Source organism: Corvus moneduloides, chromosome 22, assembly GCF_009650955.1.
Source record: "Corvus moneduloides isolate bCorMon1 chromosome 22, bCorMon1.pri, whole genome shotgun sequence".
In the NCBI taxonomy this organism is placed as follows: Eukaryota; Metazoa; Chordata; class Aves; order Passeriformes; family Corvidae; genus Corvus; species Corvus moneduloides.
Window position 1 is genome coordinate 4,875,616 of NC_045497.1, and position 12,697 is coordinate 4,888,312.

The following is a 12,697-nucleotide window of genomic DNA, read 5'->3' on the forward strand; positions in this document are numbered from 1 at the left end:
GCTACAGAACTGAATGGAACTCTTTCTGTGAAAGTCAATATACAGAATATGTAGGGACTGTTAACATTATGGGGGAAAATGTATACGCCAAGTTTTCTCTTGAGAACACTGCTGACAGCTGCCAAGATGGATCCATGTGCAATCCTGTACCAAGGGTGGTAGGAAATCCAAACAAAACAGTGCACAGTGCTGGGCTCTTAAAGGCACTCACCACTAGCTCTGTTTCCTCAGTCTGCATTTCAGCTAATGGCATTACAAGGGTTTTTGTGTTGAAGCTAAAGTGCAAACACATATTCAGGACTATTATTTATGCTGCTATTATTTAGTGGTAAGGACTATCACGGCTAAGGAATATCATACCTAGGAATATCACAGGCAAGGAATATCCCAGCTAGCTATTGAACTGTCCTCTGCACAAGGATTTGGTAAAAGCAATACAAGAATGCACGACTGGTGATCTTCTGGATCATCTTGGTAAGACTCCATGACAGACATTCATTACACAAAACTAAACTTCTTTAGAAGCTTTCTCATCATGATGTCCTTAATATCAAGGACAAAAAAGCCCAGCTGGTATCTCCGTTTTGGTTTTTTGAAAAGGCAGCAGCTCAGTTCCTCCAGAATAGGGAGGGTTTTTCATGGTTTGGTTGGTTGGTTTTGTTTCAGCTCTCCCACCTTGGAGGAAAGCAGTTGTATTAGCTCAGAGAGAACTGAAATATTTCTGACTGAAATGCTAAATTAATCATTTTTGAAGTGGAAACTCACTGCTGCCACTTTATTGTGTCCAGGAATTGTGTGTCCTAACACACAATTTGGGAACACTGGATGAGACTATGTTCTGGCTAGAATCTGGAATCCTTGGTTCACTTACCAACTGTGCCAGATTTATGACCATATGAATCAGTCTCAATTTACTTTAATTTTTGACCATATTGCACAGTGCTCATGCAAATTCTCCAATTCCAATGAAACAACATTTTTTGGATGAAAACACTCAGAGTTGTCCTGTATTTCTGTTCTCTAAGTTGAGTAACTTCTTATTTTATGATAGCAATTCCCTTCAAGCTCTTTACACTTCCATTATTGCAACTAAGGTCCTCTGTAAAGCAGTGAGTCATTAGGTCCAGCTGGCTGTGCTTCAACTGAAATTACAAAAATTAAGTACTATTACAGAAGAGACTGGAAATTATGCTAATTAAATGTCAGAAGTTGCTGAAACTTCTATTATTTGTAACTTAGATAATGCAAAAGTAAATGGAAACTAAAGAGTATTAAGTTAAAGCTTCTGTTCCCTTTTCTTTCTCTTTACTGGAAGCCCACTCTGAGAATGCATTGGTGTACCTTGAGATCCAAAGGGAGCTTGTTGGAAGTGAAGACACTCAACTTGATTTGAGGCACACTGATTTTCAGATTTTCAAAGTAGTATCGTTTTTGTCCTCCGCCTTGTTCAACAACCTTCTCATGGAGGTTCTCATCATACTTTTCAACCTCTGCATCCAGACAAAACACAGGAATCAGAACCAATTAAAGATAAATAAGTATGGGGTTAGGAATGCACACTCTGTTAAGAGTTAACAATCCTCTGTACAAATAAAAACTATGTGTGACTGCTGGTGTAGCCAGCAAAATTACTCATGCCTTGTGACATGAAGTTGACCTCTGAAGCTCAATAATTTTTGTCAGATTGCTCTGCATCTCTAAAACCTGTTATGTGAGCTCACTTCTAATTTATCTTTATCAGCACACAGAAACAAGGAGATAACACATGACCATGCAATGTTCCTACTGTGCCGTTGTGATCTTACAGTCTGTTTTCCTCTCTCTACTTTCTCTGTAATTCCTTACGCACTCAACTAAGAATATAATGTACAAAGAAAGCTTTCAATTATTCACTACACAATGGACAAAATGCCTACATGGAAGACATCCAATAAATCAATTTACATGGAGAGTGACTCAAATTCGGTCGACATTAACAGGCTCATGTTATTTGTAAGAGCACCTGGGTGGTGTCAGGAAGCAGGGGAAAGACGAAAGATGACCAAGTCTTATGAACTCAGACTTACGAACAATAAAACATGCTGACTGTAAATGAGAAAATTATTTTTGTCTGAATCTTGGATGGCATCAGCATCAGGGGATAAACTACAAATAATGTACAGTAAGGAAAAAAAATAGCAAAAGCAACAGGGTAAACCAGAACAAAGGGCAAATTAGTTAAAAGGCTAAGAGCAAGACTCAAAATTTTTACTTCTTCCTCATCATTAGAGATCTAAGTTTGTAAGTCCTCTGTGAAATGCAATACTGTTATTTTTCCAGAGACAATTCAGAGGATAGTGTGGATTAGCAAGACAGAACTCTGGAGCATCACTTGTAGGCTTGGTCCCATTTGGAATCATGCCAAAAATAATTACTTTCTTGTGACAGTTATTATGTAATAGTACACAGGCTACTGCATAATAGAAGTGATATTTTCAATTGCCACTCCAAAACAAACATTTCATAAAGTTTCCAAAGCACAGATAAACACTAAAATAGGAGGATTAGAATAGCATCTATGAGATCAGAAGATTGAAAAGGTCTGTCTTGCCTCATTGAATGAAAGAAAACTTACATTACAATTAAAACCAGGGGTATGGATGCCACAACAAAGGTCAGACAAAATTTTCTTGCACTGAAGCAAGAGGAACTGCCCAAGGAACAAATTAACACAGATCCCACTTCTAGCCCTGGGTTAAATAAACAAACTAAACAAATCACTAAACAAAGTGGCTTGCTAAATTAATAACACAATTTCTTTTATCCCAATTTAGATGAATCCAGATACAGGAACTGAAAATGAATACTGAACTCCTTCAAGAGACAGGCTGTACTTGGGCAATCACCTGAGCTCTGCAACAGGCATTAACACCCATGAACAGCTTCACAGGGGCCACTGAAGCATTTCCAGCTCTGTTCAAGAGTGGGAGGTTCCAAACAGCCAAGAGTGTGCTGGTGTTTTCTACTTATTTTATATGCAAAGATCATAATACTTCTGTACACTGTAAATCTGGGCTGTGCAATTTTATACCACACCTGATTCCGACTGGTCGTAGCCAAAGAAACTCAACAGCTTCAGAAGTAGTTTCTCCTCAATTTGAACTGTGAACTTTCGGGCAGTGATCATCAGATGCTACAGAAATAAACAAGTCTCATTTTACAGCATTAACACCAGAAATATAATCCATGTAAGCTATTAAAAAGGACAACGTGCTCTATTCCAGTGGAATATTTCACTTAAGTGGATTTGTAGCAAGACTCCCACCTTCAAAATGTCTTTGGTAGCTTTCTTCACTTCAAGTTATCTACAACTAGTGAAGATTATTTCAATTTTCTGGAAGGCATTGTGCTTTATTACCTAATCCTAACACTTCAAAATCTTAGCTGCATTTCCAACACTGGAATCAGCTGCTTTTCAAAACAGAGTTAAAATACATGCGTGAAGACTCCAAGTGAGAAAGTAAGTCTTGACAACCAACTCAGTTTTGCTGTCACAATACATACCACAGTTGGTGGATAAATTTATAACCAACGTTTCCAAAAGGCTGCAGTGCACAGAACAGCGTTTATGCAGCAAGATAACAGCTTATCAGAGAGAATTTATAACCTTGTACTCAACTCCTGAAGAGCAAAAAACACAGATACTCTGGTTCACTGTGCTACAGTTCTCAGGAGAGAATAACTACCTTGAAAAATAAGGTCACAGACATGGACAGACAGGGGTCTGGACTGATTTTTTATATTTTTAAACATATTTATTACCCTGTTCATCACTGTGCTGTAGCTTTAAACACCACAAATGTGAGAAGGTGGACACTGTGTCCTTTAAGCTTCAGAACTGATTCAACAAAGTGTATTTCATAAACCACTGAATTCAGATTACAAGTAAAAATTAAGAACAGGAAAGGTCATTTAAGCAAAGTAGTACCTATGTTGCACGAACAAAAACATTGTGGTTTACCTTGTATATATCGGTCAGTGCACTTTTACTGGGAAATTTCATGGCATTGACTTGCACAGCAGGCCCAGGGTCCAGGGGCTCATTCTCACTCATCCTGGGCGTCAGAAAGAGCATAAAAGGCCGTGTGGTGCCAATAAGTTGGTTGTCCACCTACACAGTGGACAGAAAACAGAATTGAAACTCCAGTGATATTTAGGAATTAAAGTCTCAGTCACACAGCTCTAAACATTTTTCAAACCTATTATGACTCAAAAAACCGAAGAAGACCCATGAATAAATGAATTTGTTTCAAAATGGCAAGTACCTGTATATCATGCACACTGAGCTCTAGCACCTGACTGGTCGAGAGCTGAGTGTAATGGACATTAATTCTGGTGAGGCTTGCAAACACAAGCTCTTCAGGGACTTTGTTGACCAAAGACAATCCTATTCCACCTTCCAGTTTCACAAGCACCTGAGAAAAAAAGGGGAAAAAAATCCACCACTAACAAACCAACACTGAGAAAACCTGTGATATCAAATACATATTTCTGCAAAGTTGTTATTTTTTTAGGATCATCTCCAGAGAGACTGAGCAGCATTGAATTAGTCTTAGAATCAAGAGGGTTAAGGCATATTAACCCAAATTCTGAGAAGGAGAAGTTGTAGCAGGAAAAGCTACAAGTTCATAACACGAGGTCATCATCAGGAGAAGTTACTGACCATCATCCCCCCCTGAAATGTAGAAAGGAAAATGAAAATGAAAAAGACAAGTACTAGTTGTCATATCTTACTTCTAACTCCTGCTCTGTATCAGGATTTTTGAACTTCCGCAGATCTTGTTCCGTAACTGGAAGCTCTTCTCCTTCACTGAATGAACGATCATTTCTACGTTGGTTAAAATCCGTTATCTGAAAACAAGTGAATTACTACAAGATCCCTTTTGTATATATAAATAACAGCTACATTGTCCTACCTTAGAAAATTATCTTTTTAAAAAAATAAGGACAAGGAAAACTTCTGTAGTACCTGTTTCTGGCTTATGATATTCCCACCCCCTTCATGTCATTACAAAGGCAGTTATTCATAAGGATTTGAAGACGTAATACAGAAAAAGAGTATTTCCAGTATAAGCAAATAATGAACTAGATTCTAGTTAATGAAGGACTGTCACCTGCAGAACTCTAGTTGGCCCATCTGGGATGACTCTCACAGCCAGTACTCCTGAGCCAGGCCTCATCTTTTGGTTTGTGAACTTCTGTTCAGGTGGAACTGGCCCCAAAAGTTCAAGTGAGGTATCAGGACCTAGAACAACTTCAGCTCCATCATGAAGACCCTGTATTCCTCCCTTTGCCTGAAGAAAGAAAAAAGAGTAAGGAAAGAAAATTAACTAACTAAGTGATAGGTAAATACTTCAGATGACTATTTACATATATTAATTTAGAATTGTATTTTACTTTCCTCTCCTTATTCTTCGGAATGAAAAGAAGAGCAATCCAGAGCATTTTACTTGATATTACTAAAGTTTCTGGTAACTAATGTTTAATCAGTTGGCAGCTAAAAGAAACAGCCAAGATCAATAATTAAGTAATTGATAATTAGGTGGGTAATTGATAGTTAAGTGGGAATTAAGTATTCCCACTGCACATTTAAAACTGAAGCTATCACATCATCAAAGGACGTTGGAAAGTCCTTCCTGAAGAGTTTTCAAAAACGATAGGAAGCTTTTTAAAAGACGAACCCTGGACCTGCAGATGAGAATGTAAATCCTTACTGAGTCAACATCTAAAGACATCAATACAGAGCTTTTTTAGATGCTTCAAGTAGTTACTTACTAAGCTGCAGTAATTTGATCACGAAATGATCAATATAGTATCAGGGTACTAACTAAAAGACTTTTTTAATTTCTAATTATTAGTGCAAGATCTTCTGTTATTTGAAATTAATAAGAACATTCAAATATAAACCTAAAACATAAGCTGTTTGCACAAGTTTGCTTTGCTCTGTATTCTGAATTTGCCTCAAACCTTTTGGTTCACTTCAATACTAAGCCCAAATGACTTTGTCATCTACATCAGCAACAAACAAAACAGGTTCAACATATAATCAGTACTGACCTGGACAACAAGTCCATGGATACCACAGGCCAGCTTCCCATCCCGAAAGCTCCACGTCTGGGTCGTACTGCGTCGTCGATCCGGCCTTCTCAGCATCAAGGGCTCATACCTGCAGGGGACACTCCAGTGCTCAGAGGATGTACCTCAGCACTTTTACTCTGCACCTGGGTTAATGCTGAACATTTACTTTGTCCCAGCTCATTTTTCTAATCTCTCTTCTGAAGTGCTGTCTACAGTCACCTGCTGGAAAGGCATCAGCCATGCTTTTACAAGTAGTTCCAAGTCACACAGGTGACCATGAGGTTTGTTTATAAAACCAGGTAAAATCCAGCTCTTTCACATGCCTTCAGAACAATGTCTTTCCCTATTCAGAGAATATCATATTAAGTATGTTTTCAAAGACACAGTTAGAAACCCCCATCAGTTTCCTGAGGAACTGCATTTCAATACCTGTTATCTGTGACAGCTGCCAGGCCTGCGATATCTAAAATCATACTGGAGTCCTCGGAGCGAGGAGAAGGTTTGTGGGGGTTATGAGGAACTGAAGAACCTTCATGGCAAAGCATTCCTGTGTCTGTCATTCTCCAGAGCTGGGATCGCTTTCCTGGCTCCTGTTGCAGAAAAATTCAACATTTAAATATAATATGGAGCAAATATTTTTTTCTGTTTTTCTATCAGAGGCTTTGAATTATAATTCTTGGAATGACTTGCATACATTTAACTTCAAAGCCCTGAATTAGAATTAGGAACTAGTTTGGATAAAGACTTCTGATTGAACTCTGATATTCAATGAATACGTAACAGCAGCTAGATGCAGAGCTGCATTTACAAGCTGTTTGCTAAACTCAGCAATATTTAAACACAGTTTCTATTTCTTAAGAGCTGCAGAAACAGATGACTTGGCTTACACTGCTCCCAAAAAGGGAGCATGTCCTACCTTGTAACTTCATGAGAATATCTAACACACAACTACCACATTCAGTTGTCTTGGAGGCATTTACAACCTTCCTTACTACTTTATTCCAATTCCCTTTTCTGTCACCTTTACCCCTATAAAAGTCTTACACGGGAAGCACTACCAAAACTCAAAAAAACCCATCACTTTGGAGTCTCTCTCTACCCTTTAGAAGTTAGAACTTTTTTTTTTAATGTTCTCCTACTCGCAAGCATTTGATTTTACTTCAGCACACAGCAACAATAGTATAAAACAGTAGTATAAAAAAAAAGTCAAATTGTACCTTCTTTTTCAGCAAAACTCGTTGAGTCTTTGGAGAAACATCAAGGACAAGCTCTGCATTTGCAGCATCCTTATTTGAAGTAACTGGTCTTACACTTGGCTCCTGTAACCTGGAACACCAAGAGAACAGCATCATGTTTGTTCAGAGTAGCAGCTTCTTTTGTAGAGTGAATTAGATCTGCACCAAAATTCAAACTGGAAGTTTACACTTCCAATACAGCCCATAAGACTAACATTTAAATTGGGGTTTTTTCCCCTCTTGTTAGGAATTATCAGGGCAAGCTGGTAACTTGAGTACATTCTTAAAAGGGGCTTTGATTTCTCACCAGAACTCGGAACTTCACAGGCAAAACAGATGAATTACAAAGACAGTTTTCTACCTCATATTGAGGAAAGTAACAAAGTCCTGTATCAATCTCCCAGAGCTGTTTTCAGCAGCATATAAACTAGTGCAAGCTTAATCTCACAGGCATGTTGTAAATAGGTGTGACTTGTGGTAAAGTGTCCTTTATACAACAAAGGAAATTAAGTCCCCAGAGGGGACCCCAAACATCCAGACTCTTCCGAGACCACATCGACCATACAGTGGGGTCACAGCAGATGCCAGATGCTAAATCCTTCTCACTGTGTGACAGAATAAACAGTGTCAAGCTGCACCTCTAAAGCAAAAGTACTATGTCCAAATGAGGTAAAATACACAAATTACCAACACCCAGACAACTTCAGAATCTGGCATTTCTTCTGCTAGCTACAAGGTAGACAGAAGTTTAACTCCATGTGAAAAACTCTTGAATGGCAACCATTAAGAGAATAATAATTTGATATTAATTAATTAAAGCTTAATGTGAACGTTAAAAATATTTCCATCAACAGATATAAAGAATTACCCTGAGAAAGTATATGTAGCAGCTATATAGATGAAGTTTTCATAGTAAAGCTGTTTGGCGTCTTGGAAGTCATTCATGCAGCAGACAACTTCTGAGGAGCCTGCTCCTTTCACTGTCAGCATGATGAAGGGAGGCAGGACTGGCTCATCCCATGCGTAATCCAGAGAGGTCATGGGCTTCACCTCAGTGGACAGCCTGGGCTCCACCACCCCATGCTGCTTAAACACAACTGGGACCTGTAACAGTCAGGAAGGAGGAGTTTGTTCATACAGGAATTGTTCATCACACAGACTTTTTGCTATCATTTGCTCATTTACTAGGAGTTGATGACTGAAACACGTTCAGATAACTTCTTTTTTTCCCCCCCAATCATTTCATATGTATATTCTTCCATTCAGGTCTCAATTAAATAGAGTCTTAAAGGGATGAGAAACATCATCTTTGCTTGTATCTGTCATCTGTGGTTCAAAATGTCTGCAGTCCCATGGCAGCATCTCAAACCCTGCTAATCTAAATTATGAGACTAGAACAGATTAAGTATCATCACTCTCATTGGTAATACTTCTCTTCCTTGTAAGACTTCTAAAGCACTCATGAAAGCCACAATGTTACCACTATTATTTGAAAAAGATTAAGCAGCTGTGTGCTACCAGTTTTTACTAGAACTTCAGAAAATTACAATTATTACAGACAAATACACAGACAATAATGTTTATTTCATGACACAAGTTAGTCAGCTCCCACTTCTAATAAATACAGAAGAACTTCTACTTTTTTTACTGAAAGTAGTAAAGGGAAAAAATATGGGGCTTGGTTCTTTTACCTTAGAAAAATTGTCAATGCGGAAAGGTGGCGGTAACTGGTCGGTGTCACTGAACGCAATGCGGTACGTGGCTCCTTGAAGGGTAATTTCTACTCTTAAGAAGTAACATTTTCCCAGGGTGTCCCTGAACAAGAACACAGTAAAAGACAGGTAAACTTCTGATCTGCATTATCTGCAGTGTTAAACAGCTGCTTCTATCAAAACACAGCAGCTGCAGAAGATTTATAGGTCACAGCTACCTCATATTAATGTGGAACGAATTGTTCTTGTTGACCTCAAAGCCCCCAGACCAAATGCAGTTTGGGATATCCATCAGCCTCACACACAACAGCTGATCATAATCATTCCGTGGCCAGTGGAACACAACACTGGAACCAGGGAGGGTGGAAATATAGCCGTCAGGATTGGATGTTCCCTAGGAACAGAAATTGGTAAATAATTGGTAAATAATCCCAGCACTGAAAAATCCACTATTAACCTATACACCTCTCAGATACAAACGCAGCCATTCTTCTGTCAGGTGGATGCTGCTATTGGAATAATGAGAAAGATCCTCATAATCAGCCAACAATACTTTAAAGAACAATGCCTGCTCTTCTTGGTAAACAGTTTCTGTGACTAAGTACAATACTGTACTAAAAAGTCACCACCAGGAAGCTTCTTACCCGACCTCTGGCAAATTCCCGCTGAACAAAGGCCAGTTTGTAGCTTGATTTATTGTCTAACAGGTACCGGGGAGCGAAGGTGACCATGCAGGTGTCAATATAACGGCCTCTGCCTTTTTTAACATCAATACCTAGTAATAAAAACAAGGTGAAAATAAAGCTATTATTTACAAAAGAAAAAGACAGCTGCCACAATATATTTCAGAGAACACAAGTTACTTCTTGGGTTCCTGACATGCACTCTCTGTGCCACACCACTGACTTGCATTGGAAAATCATTTTAAATAGTAAAAGACATCTGTTACCCTGTATTTCTCAAGTACAACTTAGATACTGAAGATAACTGAAGATAAAAAAACACAAAACAATTCCCAATCACAAGTACATCAACGCAAGTAATTATTTCACTTTTAAACATATGAAAAATTCCTCGAAAATCACTGTGGAGTAACTTCCAGACTCTCAACTAATTTAAAACCAAAACCTGCTTGTACTTTATGTACACCAGGAGCACAAGGACTCCAGAAGCTGCATTCCTGCACATCAGCCTATGCAGACACTGCTAAGCAAAACCCACAGACACAGCACACGGCTGACCAGTTACAGTACACAGACACTCAAATTAATCAGAGTAATGTCATGGGATTTAAAATGCACTTGGAATTAACATATAAGGGGAATAAAAACACAGAAGCAGACAGAACAGTTTGACAACGTAGTTATTAACACTCGATGAAACGTAAAATTAAAAAGAACTGCAAACTAATTTTTAAGCTAATAAAATTTACAACAAATATATAAAATTACTTAGAATACTATCTTTTGTTTGATGATTTTCTCTGGACCCTCAAATGCCTTTAAGAAGATATGTTTCTCTGCTGCAATTGTTCTGTTTCTGGTGTCACTGACATTGTATCTCACCAAGAGTTCCACAGGATTTTCAGATGTTCCCATCAGCACCTACCAATGTTATAGATGAGGCCTGGCCGGTTTCCATGCTGGATCACCTTAAGGGCTCTGACACCACTCCCACCATCCAGGGAGAAACCCTGGCACCAGCCAGGCATGCCTTCAGGATGGATTCCTTTTCCAACCCTCATTGTGCAACTAAGGGTAAGAAGAAAACACAAAGATTTACTAATTTAAATGAAGGATCAGGTAGCAACATGATGCTGGTGATCAAACACATGCCCAGATAGAAAAAGAACATCTGTGTCTGGATATAAAAACATTTGAAGCCATGATAAATCTCTTACTGAGCGACTCATTCTGCATGTCTGCTATAAACCCTTTCAACACATTAGTAAGGTGTCAATGGCCATGTCCTGTAAAAAGCTTGGCAATTTCCAGACTGATTAATCATGACAGCATTTGTGTGTCCTTTATCTTTGAAATTTAAGACAAAAAAATTTGAAATAAATTGAGACATGACAGAATTGGCTAACCAAGCAGCTTTCAGTAGGAAATGTCTAAGAATCCAATATGCTCAATACAGTATTAAAAAACTTAATAATTTAAGAGGTCATCTTAATATTTTCATCTTTGTAAGGTTCCTCCTGATTGCCCTTCTTACTTACAAGTTTGGCTGTTCTTTATCAGCATAACAGAACAGCAGTGGGCTGAGACTTCTAGCAAGCTCATGCTCTTCGAATTGACCAGCCGCATCTGTTTTTGCATTATCTTGTCTGAAGATAAGTGGCAATCCTTTAAGTAAACACAGAAGAAAAGAGTGTTAAACTACACATCACCTTTGTACAAATTAACATGAGAATGGTAAAAATTTCAAATTAAGGAACAACCCAAAATATTTTTGTTGTAGTATTAGCCATTACTGTGCATTACTGTGCATCTAGTTTTTCATCTAACCTGCTTAAAACAGCTGCTCACAGCTGCAGATCATGAGACTGGCCCATGCAGACCTGAAAGTGCCAGTGGAAGTTCACACAGACTCACTGCAATTCAGACCCGTTGCCTTCTCAAGGTATGTCGGTCTTCGAAAACCACAAATTTTAACAGTGATCTAATCTATATTGATTTATTTAGAGGTACAATAGCTCATGTTTGAAAATCTGTAATACAGCAACCCAATGGCTAAGTTATCTCCTGTAACATGCATCAAACAGTAGCTGCTGGCACTATTAAAAATATAAATTCCTGCAACCTTTATTCCTCTTAAATAGTGTTTAAAAGCTTTATTTGGCTAGAAAGCAAATCAAAATACTACAGGAAAACCTTATTTCCCACTTCGTTACAACAAAACTTGCCTGTTTTGTTGATTAACCAATACGGAGCTGAAATTAGTATTTTTAGAGAGCCCTCAGCACGACACACAATCCGTATGGTCAGATTTAGCAGCCGCTTATTGACATCGTACAATCGCATCCGCACCATGTAGTTTTGTGTCCCAGGAGGAATCAACAGCTCTTTGCAGATTGGGAAGTTTTCTAGCAATACCCCTATGAAACAAAACAAAGCAGAGCAAAATAAAACATCACCCACACAAACATGAGTTTTTGATAAGCACTGAAGTTGGTGTTTCATGTAACTTCATCTTCCTGAATATTTCATGGAGCTCACCCTGATCAACTTTTAAATATACCCACTATGGTAAACTCTGACCTCATGAAGAAATGCCTCAATTTAAGTCACAAACAGCAAAACAAGTTCTGTAAGGGACCCTGATTAGGGCTAATTATTGCTTCAGGCATTACAGGTCTAACCAGTGTTGAATAACTCCATACATACTCTCAACACCAATTATTTCTGTCAGAAAGAAAAGAGCAAAACCACCCAAAACATTAGGAACTTATTTGATTTATTCCCCTCTTTACCACTGTTCTCTCCAGTTTCCACTCTCAGGAAAACCAGAGCTGAACAAGGAACATCCTAAGTGACAGCTGACAGATTTGGGGGAATGATGGCAGTATTGGGTTGGTTTTTTTCCAGTGTGTACACTTCGTTACTAAAAATAAGAAGCCCTGCAACCCAA

The 12,697-nt window shown here is 38.4% G+C and overlaps 1 protein-coding gene across 1 annotated transcript in view; it reads right to left on the bottom strand.

Annotated features, from left to right (window-relative positions):
• The window catches only part of VPS13D (vacuolar protein sorting 13 homolog D), a 97,059-nt gene that overhangs the window by 40,070 nt on the left and 44,292 nt on the right, over nt 1-12,697 (bottom strand). Inside the window, 16 exon segments of the mRNA XM_032131807.1 lie at nt 1,342-1,490; nt 3,076-3,172; nt 4,001-4,150; nt 4,305-4,454; nt 4,774-4,890; nt 5,154-5,333; nt 6,097-6,205; nt 6,547-6,707; nt 7,335-7,443; nt 8,221-8,456; nt 9,044-9,167; nt 9,283-9,458; nt 9,709-9,839; nt 10,673-10,815; nt 11,286-11,412; nt 11,973-12,164. Of these exon segments, the coding sequence (XP_031987698.1) occupies nt 1,342-1,490; nt 3,076-3,172; nt 4,001-4,150; nt 4,305-4,454; nt 4,774-4,890; nt 5,154-5,333; nt 6,097-6,205; nt 6,547-6,707; nt 7,335-7,443; nt 8,221-8,456; nt 9,044-9,167; nt 9,283-9,458; nt 9,709-9,839; nt 10,673-10,815; nt 11,286-11,412; nt 11,973-12,164 (2,351 nt within the window).